This window comes from Nycticebus coucang, chromosome 2, assembly GCF_027406575.1.
Source record: "Nycticebus coucang isolate mNycCou1 chromosome 2, mNycCou1.pri, whole genome shotgun sequence".
Taxonomy (NCBI): Eukaryota; Metazoa; Chordata; class Mammalia; order Primates; family Lorisidae; genus Nycticebus; species Nycticebus coucang.
In genome coordinates this window covers 60024415-60043428 of record NC_069781.1, presented here as the reverse complement: position 1 = coordinate 60043428, position 19014 = coordinate 60024415, and the positions used below count along the sequence as shown (strand labels likewise).

The following is a 19014-nucleotide window of genomic DNA, read 5'->3' as shown; positions in this document are numbered from 1 at the left end:
ACTTTTTCAGCTTCAATTGAAATGTTCATAAGGTTTTTGTTCTTCATTCTCTTGAAATGATGTATTATATTGATTGCTTATGTTAAACCATTCTTGCATCCCTGAGATGAATCCTACTTGATTGTGATGAATAATCTTTTCAATGTGTTGTTGAATTCAGTTTGCTAGGATTTCTTGATAATTTTGCATCTGTGTCCATCAGAGATATTAGCAGCCCATAGTTTTCTTTTTCTTTTTTATAGTGTATTTGTCTGGTTTTGGTATCAGAAAAATACAGGCCTTGTAGGATGTGTTTGGGAGTGTTCCCTTATCAGATTTTTGAAATAGTTTAAGTAGGATTGGTATTAATTCTTTTTTGAATGCTTGGTAGAATTCAACAGTGAAGCCATCTGATGCTGGGCTTTTCTTTAAAGGGAGACATTTTATTACTACCTTGGTTTATTCAGGTTTTGGATATCCTTCTGGTTCAATTTTGGTACATTTTATGTGTCTAGGAATTTATCAGTTTCTTCTACGATTTCCCATTCCTTGGTACATAGCTGCGCATAGTAGCTAATGATTTTTTGGATTTCTGTACTATCAGTTGCGATGTCACTTTATTCATCTCCGATTTTATTTATTTGGGTCTGTCATCTCCTTTTTCTTCTTAGTCTAGATAAAGGTATGTCTGTTTTATTTTTTTGAAAAAACAACTTTTTTTCATTGATCTTTTGAGTTTCAATTCATTTATCTCTGCTCTGAGCTGTATTATTTCTTTTCCTTTACTAATTTTAGGTTCAGTTGGCTCTTGTTTTTCTAGTTCTTTGAGATTCATCAATAGGTTGTTTATTTGAAGCTTTTCTATTTTTTTGATGTAGTCACTTATTGCTGTAAACTTTCCTCTTATTACTCCTTTTGCAGTATCCCTTAGGTCTTGATATGTTGTGTTGTCATTTTCACTTGTTTTGAGACATTTTTTTATTTCCTTCTTAATTCTTCATTGGCCCACTGGTTATTCAGGAGTATATTGTTTAATTTCTGTGTTTGTATGTTTTCCAATGTTCCTCTTGTTATCAATTTCCAGTTTTATTCCATCATCGTCAGAGAAAATACGTGGTATGATCTCAATTTTTTTAAATTTCTTTGTATCCTAACATATAGTCCATCCTTGAGAATGACCCATGAATTAAGGAGAACAACACATATTCTGAAGCTGTTGATGAAATGTTCTATAAATATCTATTAGGTCTATTTGGTCTATACTGAAGATTAAATCCAGTGTTTCTTTGTTGATATTCTGCCTAGATGATCTATTCAGTGCTGAAAGTAGAGTGTTGAGGTCTCCAACAATTATTGTATTGGGATTATTTAGGGCTGTCACTTTCTTTAGCTTTGAAAAATATTTGCTTTATATATCCTGGTACTCTAGTATTGGGTACATGTATATTTAGAATTGTTATATCCTTTTGCTGAATTGAACCCTTTATCATTCTATAATGATCTTTGTTTCTTTATACAGTTTTTGCCTTGAAATCCATTTTATCTGATAAAAGTCTAGCTACTCCTGATTTTTTTTAATTTTTATTTGCATGAAATATCTTTTCTCATCCCTTTATTTTCAGTCTACATGTTCTTTATAGGTGAGGTGCATCTCTTGCAGATAACATATGGTTAGTTCTTATTTTTTGTTCTTTATTTCTGTTTAGCCACTAAATGTTTTTTGATTATACAGTTTAGTTCATTTGCATTCAGTGATAGGGACTTATTACTGCCATGTTATTATTTGATTTCTGGGGGTGAGGGGTTGTTTGTTTTGTTTTTTTTGTGTGTGTGTGTGTGGTCCTCTCTTCTTTAATTTTTTCCTTTCCGTCTTCCTTCGTTAAAAGTGGTTTTCTCTGGTAGTATGTTTTAATTTCTTACTGTTTTATTTTTTATGAATCTGTAATAGGTTTTTTGATTTGAGGGTACCATAAGATTTGCCAAATTTTATAACCAATTATTTCAAACATGACAACTCTGCTTATAAATAAAAAAAAAAAACAAATAAGCAAGAATAATCTAACAGAAATTCTACCCTTTAACTCTATTTTTCTTTCTCCTTGTTTTTTCACTTTTTGTTGTTTCCCTCCATATCTTTTTGTACTATCTATCTTTCAAAAAGTTGTTGCAGTTATTTTTGATAGGTTTGTCTTTTAGGCCTCCTTCTTAAGGTATAAGTAGTTTATGCAGTGTAATTACATAGAATATTCTGTATTTGTATACTTATTGTTACCAGCTAGTTGTATACATTCAGGTGCCTTCTTATTATTCATTATCATTCTTTTCTTTTTTTTTTTTTCCTGTTTTCTTTTTTTATTGAATCATAGCTGTGTACATTGATATGATCATGGGGCATCATTCACTAGCTTCACAGACCATTTACCAAGTTTCACATATACCCTTGTAAGATGCACTGCTGGTGTAATCCCACCAAACCCCTTCCCTCTACCCACCTCTCCCCTCCCTCCCCTCCCTTTCCCCCTTCCCCCTATTCTTAGGTTGTAACTGGGTTATAGCTTTCATGTGAAAACCCTAAATTAGTCTCATAGTAGGGCTGAGTACATTGGGTACTTTCTCTACAATTCTTGAGATACTTCACTAAGAAGAATATGTTCCAGTTCCGTCCATGTAAACATGAAAGAGGTAAAGTCTCCATCTTTCTTTAAGGCTGCATAATATTCCATGGTGTACATATACCACCATTTATTAATCCATTCGTGGATCGATGGGCTTTTTCCATGACTTAGCAATTATGAATTGGGCTGCAATAAACATTCTGGTACAAATATCTTTGTTATGATGTGATTTTTGGTCTTCTGGGTATATGCCCAGTAGAGGAATTACAGGATTGATGGCAGATCTATTTTTAGATCTCTAAGTGTTCTCCATATCTCTTTCCAAAAAGAATGTATTAATTTGCATTCCCACCAGCAGTGCAAAAGTGTTCCCTTTTCTCCACATCCGCCCCAACATCTCTGGTCTTGGGATTTTGTGATATAGGCTAGTTTCACTGGAGTAAGATGGTATCTCAAAGTAGTTTTGATTTGCATTTCTCTGATGATTAAAGATGATGAGCATTTTTTCAAATGTCTGAAGGCTGCACACCAGTCTTCTTCAGAGAAGTTTCTCTTCAAATCCCTTGCCCAGCCTGTGATAGGATCCCTTGTTCTATTCTTGCCAATGCGTTTGATTTCTCTGTGGATTCTGGTTATTAAACCTTTGTCGAGACATAACCCGCAAATATCTTCTCCCATTCTGACGGCTGTTTGCTTGCTTTACTTACTGTGTTCTTGGCTGTGCAGAAGCTTTTTAGTTTGATCAAGTCCCAGTAGTGTATTTTTGAAGCTGCTTCAATTGCCCGGGGGGTCCTCCTCATAAAATACTCGCCCAGACAGATTTCTTCAAGGGTTTTCCCTGCACTCTCCTCTAGTATTTTTATAGTTTCATGTCTTAAGTTTGAATCTTTGATCCAGTGAGAGTCTATCTTAGTTAATGGTGAAAGGTGTGGGTCCACTTTCAGTCTTTTACAGGTTGCCAGCCAGTTACCCAGCACCATTTGTTAAATAGGGAATCTTTTCCCCACTGAATGTTTTTAATTGGCTTATCAAAGATTAAATAACGGTAAGTAGCTGGATTCATCTCTTGATTCTCTATTCTATTCTATTCCAGACATCTACCTCTCTGTTTTTGTGCCAATACCATGCTGTTTTCATCACTATTGATTTGTAGTATAGTCTGAGGTCTGGTAGCGTAATTCCTCCTGCTTTGTTTTTATTTCTGAGTAAAGTCTTGGCTATTCGAGGTTTTTTCTGATTCCATATAAAACAAAGTATTGTTTTTTCCAGATCTTTAAAGTATGACAGTGGAGCTTTAATAGGGATTGCATTGAAATTATATATTGCTTTGGGTGGTATAGACATTTTAACAATGTTGATTCTTCCCAGCCATGAGCATGGTATGTCTTTCCATTTGTTAACGCTTTCAGCTATTTCTTTTCTTAGAGTTTCATAGTTCTCTTTATAGAGATCTTTTACGTCCTTTGTTAGATAAATTCCCAAATATTTCATCTTCTTTGGCACTACTGTGAATGGGATAGAGTCCTTAACTGTTTTTTCAACTTGACTATTGTTGGTATATATAAAGGCTACCGATTTATGAATGTTGATTTTGTAACCTGAGACCCTGCTGTATTCCTTGATCACTTCTAAGAGTTTTGTAGTAGAGTCCCTAGTGTTTTCCAGATATACTATCATATCATCCGCGAAGAGTGAAAGTTTGATCTCTTCTGACCCGTATGGATACCCTTGATCGCCTTTTCTTCCCTAATTGCAGTGGCTAAAACTTCCATTACAATGTTAAAAAGCAATGGAGACAATGGGCAGCCTTGTCTGGTTCTTGATCTGAGTGGAAATGATTCCAATTTAACTCCATTCAATATGATATTGGCTGTGGGTTTGCTGTAGATGGTCTCTATCAGTTTAAGAAATGTCCCTTCTATACCGATTTTCTTAAGTGTTCTGATCATGAAGGGATGCTGGATATTATCAAAAGCTTTTTCTGCATTGATTGAGAGAATCATATGGTCTTTGTTTTTTAATTTGTTTATGTGCTGGATTACATTTATAGATTTACATATATTGAACCAGCCTTGAGATCCTGGGATAAAACCGACTTGGTCATGATGTATAATTTGTTTGATGTGTTGCTGGATTCTGTTTGTTAGGATCTTGTTGAATATTTTTGCATCTATATTCATTAGTGATATCGGTCTCTAATTTTCTTTTCTAGTTGGGTCTTTCCCTGGTTTGGGGATCAGGGTGATATTTGCTTCATAGAACATGTTGGGTAGTCTTCCTTCTTTTTCTACCTTTTGGAACAGGTTAAGTAATATAGGTACTAATTCCTCTTTAAAGGTTTGGTAGAATTCAGACGTGAAACCATCTGGTCCTGGGCTTTTCCTTTTAGGGAGGTTTTGTATGGTTGATGCTGTTTCCGAACTTGATATGGGTCTGTTTAACATTTCCACTTGATTCTGGCTAAGTCTTGGAAGGTGACATGCTTCCAAGTATTGGTCAATTTCCTTCAGATTTTCATATTTCTGAGAATAAAGTTTCTTGTAATATTCATTAAGGATTTTTTTGATTTCTGAGGAGTCTGTTGTTATTTCATCTTTGTTGTTTTTGATTGATGATATTAGAGATTTTACTCTTTTTTTCCTGATTAGGTTGGCCAAAGGTTTATCTATTTTATTGACCTTTTCAAAATACCAGCTTTTTGATTTATTGATCTGTTGTATTATTCTTTTGTTTTCAATTTCATTTAATTCTGCTCTAATTTTGATTATTTCTTTTCTTCTACTGGGTTTGGGGTTGGAATATTCTTCCTTTGCCAGTTGCTTGAGATGTCCCAATAAGTTGTTAACTTCTTCTCTTTCCGTTCTCTTGAGGAAGGCTTGCAGTGCTATAAATTTCCCTCTTAGAACTGCCTTTGCAGTGCCCAGAGGTTCTGATAGTTCGTGTCTTCATTGTTGTTTGTTCCAAAAACATGGCGATTTCTTTCTTAATCTCATCTCTGACCCAACTATCATTCAGCATAAGGTTATTTAACTTCCATGTTTTTGTATGAGTATGCAGATTCCTGTTGTTACTCAGCTCAAGTTTTATTCCATGGTGGTCCGAGAAGATGCATGGAATAATTTCTATTCCTTTAAATTTACTGGGGTTAGACTTGTGACCTAAGATGTGGTCGATTTTGGAGTAAGTTCCATAGGCTGATGAGAAGTATGTGTATTCAGTTTTGTTGAGATGAAGTGTTCTGTAGATGTCTGCTAAATCCAAATGTTGGATGGTTAGGTTTAAATCTAAGATTTTTTTGCTCAGCTTCTCGTTGGAGGATCGATCCAACACTGCCAAAGGAGTGTTGAAATCTCCGACTATTATGGAGGTGGAGGAAATCAAGTTGCTCATGTCTGTTAGAGTTTCTCTTATAAATTGAGGTGCATTCTGGTTGGGTGCATAGATATTAATAATTGAGATCTCATTATAGTGAGTATCACCCTTAACAAATATGAAGTGACCGTTCTTGTCCTTCCTTACTTTTGTTGGTTTAAAGCCTATTGTATCTGCAAATAAAATTGCAACACCTGCTTTTTTCTGATTACCATTTGCCTGAAATATGGACGACCATCCTTTCACCCTGAGTTTGTATTTGTCTTTTAGGTTAAGATGTGACTCATGTATGCAACAGATATCTGGCCTGAGTTTTTGTATCCAGTCAGCTAACCTATGCCTCTTTAGAGGACAGTTTAAGCCGTTCACATTAATGAAGAATATTGATAAGTCTGCTGAAGTTTTGGGTATCGAGTTTTTCAAAAGTCTAGTGGCCATTTTTAATCCTTTCGCCAGTATGGAAATTGGAGTTTGATCCGAAGTTTCTGAGTGAGTTTACTTTTATGGTATAGGATTGGGTTGGTCATTATGGAGGATAGGTCTGAGAATATCCTGAAGAGCTGGTTCGGTTATGGCAAATTTCTTCAACATATGAATGTCATTAAAGTATTTAATTTCTCCATCATAAATGAAACTCAGTTTAGCTGGATACAAGATCCGGGGTTGAAAGTTATTTTGCTTTAGGAGATTAAAAGTCGGTGACCCCCCTCTTCTGGCTTGAAAAGTTTCAGCAGAGAGATCTGCAGTCATTCTAATATTCTTGCCTTTGAAGGTAATGGTTCTTTCTCCTGGCAGCTTTGAGGATTTTCTCCTTCATATTAACTTTAGTGAAGTTAATTATGATATGCCTTGGGGATGTCTCATTGGGGTTGAGTCGTGCTGGGGTTCTGAAGCTGTCCGCTATCTGAATTTCAGAATCTCTAGGCATGTCTGGAAAATTGTCTTTCATAATTTCATACAGAAGGGCCTCTGTGCCCAGCGAGGCCACTTCATCTGTTTCTGGAACTCCTATGATTCGGATATTCGCCTTCTTCCAATTATCCCAGAGCTCTCTGAGTGAGTGATCCGTTTTTGCTCTCCATTTCTCTTCCTCTTTGAGAGTTTGGGAGCGTTCAAAGGCTTTATCTTCGATGTCAGAAACCCTTTCTTCTGCTTGCTCCATTCTGTTGCTGAGGGATTCTACTATATTTTTCATATCTTTGAGGGCTGCTAATTCTTGCTTCAGTGTGTCTAAGTCTTTCGTGGTTTTGTCTTTAAATTCGTTAAATTCTTGAGACAACTTTTGAATTTCTCCTCGAATTCCTAATTCCACTTTGTTAATCTTGTCTGCAATCCAAATTCTGAATTCGATTTCTGACATCTCAGCCAGTTGTTTATGAATGGGATCTTCAATTGCATCTGCCATATCTTTCCTTGGGGGAGTTGGTCTATTCTGGTTATTCATGTTACCAGAGTTTTTCCGCTGATTCCACCCCATGGTTGTTTTACTTCCTCTGATTTTTTCCCCTGGGGCTTTGTCAAGGGCCCGTACAGTGTTGTGACCTGAGAAACAGGGGCCCTGTCTGGTGTGGTGGGGCTAAATGGTTCTGCCTTGTTTTCAGCTGGTTTCTGTTCCACCCTTTTGTTTGTATCCTTGTGGTTGCAGCTTGCCTCAGTGGGGTTGACGTGCGTTCTACAACCTTCTCTCTTAGTGCAGCTCAAATCCACCAGGTTACTTGCTGAATTTTTGTCCTTTAACTCTCCTTCTGAACGGGAGCCTCTGTGGAAAGCTGGCTTCAGTTAGCCATCTTGTCTCCTCCCCTCCCCCTTTTTTTTTTTATTAAATCATAGCTGTGTACATTGATATATTCATGGGGCATCATTCACTAGCTTCACAGACCTTTTACCAAGTTTCACATATACCCTTGTAAGATGCACCGCTGGTGTAATCCCACCAATCCCCTTCCCTCTACCCACCTCTCCCCTCCCTCCCCTCCCTTTCCCCCTTCCCCCTATTCTTAGGTTGTAACTGGGTTATAGCTTTCATGTGAAAATCCCTTCATGATCAGAACACTTAAGAAAATCAGTATAGAAGGGACATTTCTTAAACTGATAGAGACCATCTACAGCAAACCCACAGCCAATATCATATTGAATGGAGTTAAATTCCACTCAGATCAGGAACCAGACAAGGCTGCCCATTGTCTCCATTGCTTTTTAACATTGTAATGGAAGTTTTAGCCACCGCAATTAGGGAAGAAAAGGCAATCAAGGGTATCCATATAGGGTCAGAAGAGAGCAAACTTTCCCTCTTCACAGATGATATGATTGTATATCTGGAAAACACTAGGGACTTTACTACAAAACTCTTAGAAGTGATCAAGGAATACAGCAGCATCTCAGGTTACAAAATCAACATTCATAAATTGGTAGCCTTTATATATACCAACAATTGTCAAGTTGAAAAAAACAGTTAAGGACTCTATTCCATTCACAGTAGTGCCATAGAAGATGAAATATTTGGGAATTTATCTAACAAAGGACATGAAATATCTCTATAAAGAGAACTATGAAACTCTAAGAAAAGAAATAGCTGAAAGTGTTAACAAATGGAAAAACATACCATGCTTATGGCTGGGAAGAATCAACATTGTTAAAATGTCCACACTAGCCAAAGCAATATATAATTTCAATGCAATCCCTATTAAAGCTCCACTGTTATAAAGATCTTGAAAAAACAATACTTCGTTTTATATGGAATCAGAAAAAACCTCGACTAGCCAAGACATTACTCAGAAATAAAAACAAAGCAGGAGGAATTACGCTACCAGACCTCTGACTATACTACAAATCGATAGTGATCAAAACAGCATGGTATTGGCACAAAAAACAGAGAAGTAGATGTCTGGAACAGAATAAAGAACCAAGAGATGAACCCACCTATTTACCGTTATTTAATCTTTGACAAGCCAATTAAAAATATTCAGTGAGGGAAAGATTCCCTATTTAACAAATGGTGCTGGGTGAACTGTCTGGCAACCTGTAGAAGACTGAAACTGGACCCACACCTTTCACCATTAACTAAGATAGACTCTCACTGGATCAAAGATTTAGACTTAAGACATGAAACTATAAAGATACTAGAGGAGAGGGCAGGGAAAACCCTTGAAGAAATCTGTCTGGGCGAGTATTTTATGCGGAGGACCCCCCGGGCAATTAAAGGAGCTTCAAAAATACACTACTGGGACTTGATCATTATCATTCTTTTCTTTCAGACTGAAGAACTCCTGTAAGCATTTCTTATAGGACCAGTCTGGTCTTGATGAAATCCCTTAGCTTTTGTTTATGTTAGAGAGTATTTCTCCTTCATGTTTGAAGGATATGTTTGCAGGATATAATATTCTAGGGTTAAGGGTTGTTTTGTTTTGTTTTTTTTCCCAGCATTTTGAATATGTCAGGCCATTCTTTCCTGGTCTCCAAAGTTTCCACTGAGAAGTGTGCTGTCAGAGCACACTTTACATAGGTTTTTTTTTTACATAGGTTTTTACATAGGTTTTTTTTTTTTGTTTGTCTGTTTGTTTGTTTGTTTTTGTCTTGCTCTTCTTAGGACCTTTTCTGTATCAGTAACCTTTGAGTGCCCAGAAAAAAATCTGTGTGCCCAGGGGAGGGAGAGTCATTCCAGTGACTGTGGAATTAGCATTCAGATTTTTTTCTAATGTCCCACTGCCAGAGGATGGGGAGGGGATAGTGTAGGCGATGCAAGATTGCTTTGTCTGCTCTCTTCAGTGTCTCTTTTCTTGCTAAAATATTAAAGGTAAGTATGATCACTTACTTGAAGTTTGGTTCTTCTGAAGGTGTGTGCTTGTGTTGATAGTTGTTGAATTAAGTATTTATGCAGAGGAATAATCACTGCAGATTTCTGTTCAGCCATATTGCTCTGCCCCCTTTCCAGATTTCTATGTTTTAAGAGCCAAATAATCATATAACCTCTAAAATAATATGGTAGAGTTTAACATACCAAGTTGTTTTGTTCTTTACACCCTTGCCAGACTGCATAGCTTCTCCAATTATCTATTTGGGTAATACTTTTAATCTGTGTTTCTCCCTTCCCCCTTTTTTCTCCAGGACTGCCCACCAGAATCAGGTGATTTCCGAGCTCAGCAATGCTCTGCTCATAATGATGTCAAGCACCATGGCCAGTTTTATGAATGGCTTCCTGTGTCTAATGACCCTGACAACCCATGTTCACTCAAGTGCCAAGCCAAAGGAACAGCTTTGGTTGTTGAACTAGCACCTAAGGTCTTAGATGGAACTCGTTGCTATACAGAATCTTTGGATATGTGCATCAGTGGTTTATGCCAAGTAAGTGCTGATTTTGTTTCATATAATTTGTCCATAGAGTTTTAATGTCTTTGTATAAATAGTCTTTGGATATTCCCACTATCTGGATCACTCATTTTTGTGCTTTCTAGAGTTTATAAAATGGTGAAAATTTTAAAAATTGAGGTTAACTTTCAGTGAAAAGTGCAAGTGTTTTATTTTGTGTTAAGGAAAAGTGGACTAAAGGGTTGCGTGTTTATTTTTCTTGAGTGTCACTTGAATATGGAAGAATAAAAATTCTTGAATATTGTATATTAATTATTCACTAGACTTTGAAATTACTCCTATCTTGGTTATTCCTCGAGAGAGAGAGAGAGAAAGAGAAAGAGAGAGAGAGAGAGTGTGTGTGTGTGTGTGTGTGTGTGTTCTTGGAGGCTTTAATAATTATTTACTTGGCACTTCACAATAACTCAGGTGAGACCAAATCTAAAATCCACAAGTAAACTGTAGGAGAACTTGCTGCTTCTTTACTGTAATTCCCATCATGCTGAAAATTCAGACAAACTATCTAGGAAGACATGGCATTGGATGCCATGGTCACCAGGTTGGATTTCAGCCAGGTAAATCTTTAAAACAGGATAGCAAAGAGAACTGACTTCTGGTATCCATTGGTCAATACCTACTTTAGGGAAGTTAGTAAGGCAAGTCAGAGTTAGTATGTTTGCCTTGTTTTACCATCTTTATTTTAAGGTCCACTTATTGGATTCTGATGATCAGCCTCATTTTTGGAGCAAACAGTTGCTATTATTTTTCTGTGTGCTGTTCTTGACCATACACTTTAATATTTCACAAAGTAGACACAACTTTTTGAGACGATTTGCCTTTCCCATGATGATATCAGCTGAAATTTTTTCTCTTCAGAATCTGCACTATCACACATAGCAATATAAGAGAAATACATATTTTAGTAGTTTGTTGTTTCATAGTCATATATCTATTGAAATCTGAAATCTATATTTATAGGTAAAAGGAGAAACTGTAGTATAAATTACTATAAGAAATGTGACATGTCAGGCAAGGTTTTGTGTATGGAAGAGGAAAAAACAAACCTATTAAGCCTTCATGAAGTTTAGATTCATGAGACAGGGAAACTGCTGTCAGATAGAAGAAAGAAGATGATGAATATGTACCTGAAGGGTTTTTATGTATGAGAGATATATGAATTTCTGATATAAATTCAAATATGGAATTTTACTATGTTAAAGCTCGAGAGGGCCCTGGAGATTATTCAGTCAACATCCTAAAAAGCAATATATTTGGACAACATTATTTAAGATATCTGGTGTTTACTTCCTCCTTTAGGACTCTTAGTGGTGTTGAAATGGAATCATGCAGTCTGTAAAAGCTCCAGGAATAGTACAGAATTGTAAAGCAAATAGATATAAAAGGAGGGCTGTGCTGTAGGGAGTGGCAAGTCAAGGACTAATAATCCCTTATCCATGTACATTGTTTGAGTAAAGCAAAAAAAATTTCTGTTTTCTCAGTGAAAAAACTGAGGACCAGAAAATGTGCATGATCTTCTGAAAGTTGTATGGTTGGTGATGGCAGAAACGGGACTAAATTCCAGGTCTCCTGAGATCCAGTCCAGTGTTGTTTCTAGTATATTACTCTGCTGAATGAACCAAAGTAAACAAGACTGGTCAGCAAATTAGGTTTCATTTGTTTCTGTTGCATGGCGGTTCAACGTGGCATATTTTTTCCTAAGCAAATCCTGCCAGCTGGCCTCATCCACCTTGGCAACTGAAAGAGAATCCTAATCTCAGCAGCCAAAAAAATAAGTTTCATCTATGGTAGCTAAGGAGCGATAATGCTGGACTTTGGGTTATAGCATACACAAGTCTTAACTTAGGTTCTCATGCATGTAACTTGTTAGATTTAGAAACAAATATAAATCATACTGTGTATATTTAAAAAGCATTGTGACTTATATAGAGAAATTATACCTGGTTATTTTTTTTTCATTTATTTGCCTTATTAGAGGCAATCATATGGTAAAGGTGATAGATAAGCTCAGACTGCATTTAAATACTCACAAGTAATTTCGTTCGGCTGGAGAGCAAGGTAAGCTCCAGGTATTCTGAAGAAAGAGGATGTTTGTGAAAAAATCATGAAGACTTCATCAGCAGACAGGACTGTGGTAAACAGTGGGTAACCAAGAATGTTTTAGTGGTGAAAAGACACTATCAGAGTTCTGCTTTAGAAAGACTGTTCTAAGAAGCTTGAACTGAAAGTCTCTGGAGACAGAGGCAGCTGAAATCTTTCTTATGGCAGCCACAGTGGGGCTGGGCAGGAACAGTGACAGTAGGAACAGAACAGAAACCAGGAAAGAGTTTTCATTTTGATTATAAACAGGGCAGAGGGTATAAAAGCAATAAATCAAATCAATCATGCTGAGATGATCAAAAACTGCAACTTCGTATGGATTTGTAAGGATGTAATTTTGGGTTCTTTCTACTACTATCATCATAGCCTGTGTTTTCAAAACTAAAACCTGAACGGAGGATGACAAGATAGAGGAATAAGGACGCAGTGCTTAGATGCAGTATGTACTTTTATTGGAAGGACAAGAGCAAAGTTAGGCACGAAAAGGAAAGTGGAAGCACTCACTGCTATATCAGAAGAGAGTTTAAATATATAATTTTCATTTTTTAGATTAAAAATCCTTTATGTTGCATCTGCATATTGATTAATATTTCAGTCTTTATAAAAAACATTAAGAAAAATTTTTTATTTTCATGTTTCTTAAAATATAGGAATCTTAATGATAACTTACATGTGCAGTTTTATAGATTTTCTGACTTTCCTGAAAAAAATCATTTTCCCTGCCCTATTTTCTTTTCTTTTATATATATATATATATATATTTTTTTTTTTTTTATTAAATCATAGCTGTGTACATTGATAAAATCATGGGGCATCATTCACTAGCTTCACAGACCGTTTGACACACTTTCATCACACTGGTTAACATAGCCTTCCTGGCATTCTCTCAGTTACTGTGCCAAGACACTTACATTCCACATTTACCAAGTTTCATATATAACCTTGTAAGATGCACCGCTGGTGTAATCCCACCAATCCCCTTCGCTCTACCCACCTCCCCCCTCCCTCCCCTCCCTTTCCCCCTTCCCCCTATTCTTAGGTTGTAACTGGGTTATAGCTTTCATGTGAAAACTCTAAATTAGTCTCATAGTAGGGCTGAGTACATTGGGTACTTTTTCTTCCATTCTTGAGATACTTTACTAAGAAGAATATGTTCCAGCTCCATCCATGTAAACATGAAAGAGGTAAAGTCTCCATCTTTCTCTAAGGCTGCATAATATTCCATGGTGTACATATACCACAATTTATTCATCCATTCGTGGATCGATGGGCACTTGGGCTTTTACCATGACTTAGCAATTATGAATAGGGCTGCAATAAACATTCTGGTATAAATATCTTTGTTATCATGTGATTTTTGGTCTTCTGGGTATATGCCCAGTAGAGGGATTACAGGATTGAATGGCAGATCTATTTTTAGATCTCTAAGCGTTCTCCATATCTCTTTCCAAAAGGAATGTATTAATTTGCATTCCTACCAGCAGTGCAAAAGTGTTCCCTTTTCTCCACATCCGCGCCAACATCTCTGGTCTTGGGATTTTGTGATACAGGCTAGTCTCACTGAAGTTAGATGATATCTCAAAGTAGTTTTGATTTGCATTTCTCTGATGATTAAAGATAATGAGCATTTTTTCATATGTCTGAAGGCCACGTGCCTGTCTTCTTCAGAGAAGTTTCTCTTCAAATCCCTTGCCCAGCCTGCGATGGGATCCTTTGTTCTTTTCTTGCTAATGCGTTTGAGTTCTTTGTGGATTCTGGTTATTAAACCTTTGTCGGAGACATAACCTGCAAATATCTTCTCCCATTCTGAGGGATGTTTGCTTGCTTTACTTACTGTGTTCTTGGCTGTGCAGAAGCTTTTCAGTTTGATCAAGTCCCAGTAGTGTATTTTTGAAGCTGCTTCAATTGCCCAGGAGGTCCTCCTCATAAAATACTCGCCCAGACCAATTTCTTCAAGAGTTTTCCCTGCACTCTCCTCTAGTATTTTTATAGTTTCATGTCTTAAGTTTAAGTCTTTAATCCAGTGAAAGTCTATCTTAGTTAATAGTGAAAGGTGTGGGTCCAGTTTCAGTCTTCTGCAGGTTGCCAGCCAGTTCACCCAGCACCATTTGTTAAATAGGGAATCTTTTCCCCACTGAATGTTTTCAATTGGCTTGTCAAAGATTAAATAATGGTAAGTAGCTGGATTCATCTCTTGGTTCTCTACTCTGTTCCAGACATCTACTTCTCTGTTTTTGTGTCAATACCATGCTGTTTTTATCACTATTGATTTGTAGTATAGTCAGAGGTCTGGTAGCGTAATTCCTCCTGCTTTGTTTTTATTTCGGAGTAAAGTCTTGGCTATTCGAGGTTTTTTTGATTCCATATAAAATGAAGTATTGTTTTTTTCAAGATCTTTAAAGTATAACAGTGGAGCTTTAATAGGGATTGTGTTGAAATTATATATTGCTTTGGGTAGTATGGACATTTTAACAATGTTGGTTCTTCCCAGCCATGAGCATGGTATGTTTTTCCATTTGTTAACACTTTCAGCTATTTCTTTTCTTAGAGTTTCATAGTTCTCTTTATAGAGATCTTTTACGTCCTTTGTTAGATAAATTCCCAAATATTTCATCTTCTTTGGCACTACTGTGAATGGGATAGAGTCCTTAACTGTTTTTTCAACTTGACTATTGTTGGTATATACAAAGGCTACTGATTTATGAATGTTGATTTTGTAACCTGAGATGCTGCTGTATTCCTTGATCACTTCTAAGAGTTTTGTAGTACAGTCCCTAGTGTTTCCCAGATATACATTCATATCATCTGCGAAGAGCGAAAGTTTGCTCTCTTCTGACCCTATATGGATACCCTTGATTGCCTTTTCTTCCCTAATTGCGGTGGCTAAAACTTCCATTACAATGTTAAAAAGCAGTGGAGACAATGGGCAGCCTTGTCTGGTTCCTGATCTGAGTGGAAATGATTCCAATTTAACTCCATTCAATACAATATTGGCTGTGGGTTTGCTGTAGATGGTCTCTATCAATTTAAGAAATGTCCCTTCTATATCGATTTTCTTAAGTGTTCTGATGATGAAGGGATGCTGAATATTATCAAAAGCTTTTTCTGCATCGATTGAGAGAATCATATGGTCTTTGTTTTTTAATTTGTTTATGTGCTGGATTACATTTATAGATTTACGTATATTGAACCAGCCTTGAGACCCTGGGATAAAACCAACTTGGTCATGATGTATAATTTGTTTGATGTGTTGCTGGATTCTGTTTGTTAGGATCTTGTTGAATATTTTTGCATCTATATTCATTAGTGATATCGGTCTATAATTTTCTTTTCTTGTTGGGTCTTTTCTGGTTTGGGGATCAGGGTGATGTTTGCTTCATAGAACGTATTGGGTATTCTTCCTTTTTTTTCTATCTTATGAAACAGGTTGAGTAATATAGGTACTAATTCCTCTTTAAAGGTTTGGTAGAATTCTGATGTGAAACCATCTGGTCCCAGGCTTTTATTTCAGGGGGGTTTGTATGATTGATGCTATTTCTGAACTTGATATGGGCCTGTTCAACATTTCCACTTGATTCTGGCTAAGTCTTGGAAGGTGACATGCTTCCAAGTATCGGTCAATTTCCTTCAGATTTTCATATTTCTGAGAATAAAGTTTCTTGTAATAGTCATAAAGAGTTCTTTGGATTTCTGAGGAGTCTGTTGTTATTTTGTCTTTGTCGTTTCTGATTGATGAGATTAGAGATTTTACTCTTTTTTTCCTGATTAGGTTGGCCAGAGGTTTATCTATTTTATTGACCTTTTCGAAAAACCAGCTTTTTGATTTATTGATCTGTTGTATTATTCTTTTGTTTTCAATTTCATATAATTCTGCTCTAATTTTGATTATTTCTTTTCTTCTACTGGGTTTGGGGTTGGAATGTTCTTCCTTTTCCAGTTGCTTGAGATGTCCCATTAAGTTGTTAACTTCCTCTCTTTCCATTCACTTGAGGAAGGCTTGCCGTCCTGTAAATTTCCCTCTTAGAACTACCTTTGCGGTGTCCCAGAGGTTCTGATAGTTTCATTGTTGTTTTGTTCCAAAAACTTGGCGATTTCTTTCTTAATCTCAACTCTGACCCAGCTATCATTCAGCATAAGGTTATTTAACTTCCATGGTTTTGTATGAGTATGCAGATTCCTGTTGTTACTCAGCTCAAGTTTTATTCCATGGTGGTCCGAGAAGATGCATGGAATAATTTCTATTCCTTTAAATTTACTGGGGTTAGACTTGTGACCTAAGATGTGGTCGATTTTTGGAGTAAGTTCCATGGGCTGATGAGAAGTATGTGTATTCAGTTTTGTTGGGATGAAATGTTCTGTAGATGTCTGCTAAATCCAAATGTTGGATGGTTAGGTTTAAATCTAAGATTTCTTTGCTCAGCTTCTTGTTGGAGGATTGATCCAACACTGCCAAAGGAGTGTTGAAATCTCTGACAATTATGGAGCTGGAGGAAATCAAGTTGCTCATGTCTGTTAGAGTTTCTCTTATAAATTGAGGTGCATTCCGGTTGGGTGCATAGATATTAATAATTGAGATCTCATCATATTGAGTATTACCCTTAACATATGTGAAGTGACCGTTCTTGTCCTTCCTTACTTTTGTTGGTTTAAAGCCTATTGTATCTGCAAATAACATTGGAACACCTGCTTTTTTCTGATTACCATTTGTCTGAAATATGGACGACCATCCTTTCACCCTGAGTCTGTATTTGTCTTTTAAGTTAAGATGTGACTCTTGTATGCAACAAATATCTGGCCTGAGTTTTTGTATCCAGTCAGCTAACCTATGCCTCTTTAGAGGACAGTTTAAGCCGTTCACATTAATGGAGAATATTGATAATTCTGGTGAAATTTTGGGTATCGAGTTTTTCAAAAGTCCAGTGGACATTTTTAATCCTTTTGCCACTGTGGAAGTTGGAGTTTGATCAAAAGTTTCTGAGTGAGTTTGCTTTTGTGGTATAAGATTGGGTTGGTCATTATGGAGGATAGGTCTAAGAATTTCCTGAAGAGCTGGTTTGGTTATGGCAAATTTCTTCAACATCTGAATGTCTTTGAAGTATTTAATTTCTCCATCATAAATGAAACTCAGTTTAGCTGGATACAAGATCGGGGGTTGAAAGTTATTTTGCTTTAGGAGATTAAAAGTCGATGACCACCCTCTTCTGGCTTGGAAAGTTTCAGCAGAGAGATCTGCAGTCATTCTAATAGTCTTCCTTTCGAAGGTAATGGTTTTCTTTCTCCTGGCAGCTTTCAGAATTTTCTCCTTCATATTAACTTTAGTGAAGTTAATTATGATATGCCTGGGGGATGTCTTACTGGGTTTGAGTCATGCTGGGGTTCTGAAGCTGTCTGCTGTCTGAATTTCAGAATCTCTAGGCATGTCTGGAAAATTCTCTTTCATGCAGAAGGGCCTCTGTGCCCAGGGAGGACACTTCATCTGTTTCAGGAACTCCAATGATTCGGATATTGACCTTGTTCGAATTATCCCAGAGCTCTCTGAGAGAATGATCCATTTTTGCTCTCCATTTCTCTTCCTCTTTGAGAGTTTGGGAGCATTCAAAGGGTTTATCTTCGATGTAAGTAATCCTTTCTTCTGCTTGCTCCATTCTGTTGTTGAAGGATTCTACTGTATTTTTCATATCTTTGAGAGCTGCTAATTCTTGCTTCAGTGTGTCTAAGTCTTTGGTGGTTTTGTCTTTAAATTCATTAAATTCTTGAGACAACTTTTGAATTTCTCCTGGAATTCCTAATTCCACTTTGTTAATCTTGTCTGCAATCCAAATTCTGAATTCGATTTCTGACATCTCAGCCAGTTGTTTATGAATGGGATCTTCAATTATATCTGCCATATCTTTCCTTGGTGGGGGTGTTGATCTATTCTGGTTATTCATGTTACCAGAGGTTTTCCATTGATTCCGCCCCATGGTTGTTTTACTCCCTTTGATTTTTTCCTCTGGGGCTTTGTTCAGGGCCTGTACAGTGTCGTGGCCTGAGAAATTGGAGCCCTGTCTAGTGTGGTGGGGCTAAGTGGTTCTGTCTTGTTTTCAGCTGGTTTCTGTTCCACCCTAGTGAAACACATACTCTGGATTGAAGTCTCAGCTGTGGAGAAATATCAGCAATTAAGTCACCCCAGCCCCGACAGGCAAACAGTTGGAAAAGGAAAATCAAACCTTCCTACCACCGTGCACCCAGGGCACCACCTGATTTGTCCTCAGGCGATTGGTTCACTTCAAAAGGTCCAAATCAATTGTCTCAGTCTGCACCTGTCTCGGATGAGAGAGTTTAAGAGGTCACTGGGAACTGGATCACAGGGGTCTGGTGACTACTCTGGTGTGGCTTGCTCCAGAGCTGCGTGGAGTCAGGAGGAGCCACCCAGCCAATAGATCAGTCTGGGAAGGTTGCTGCCTCCTTCGCCACCTTGCGCCACTGTCACACCCAGTCACTGATAGCCCTGCAGTTGGCTGACCCAGTTGTGTGTAGTGAACTGGTACTCCAGGAGTTTGCACCTGCCTGAATCACAAGGAAGTCTGCCAGGCCGCTGCACTCT

At 37.1% G+C, this 19014-nt stretch overlaps 1 protein-coding gene across 2 annotated transcripts in view; it reads left to right on the top strand.

Moving 5' to 3' along the window:
- The window catches only part of ADAMTSL1 (ADAMTS like 1), a 1032656-nt gene that overhangs the window by 695446 nt on the left and 318196 nt on the right, over positions 1 to 19014 (top strand). For both annotated transcript variants that reach the window (XM_053571995.1, XM_053572002.1), the window contains one exon: positions 10071 to 10307. In XM_053571995.1, the coding sequence (XP_053427970.1) occupies positions 10071 to 10307 (237 nt within the window). The remainder of the gene's footprint in view (positions 1 to 10070; positions 10308 to 19014) is intronic.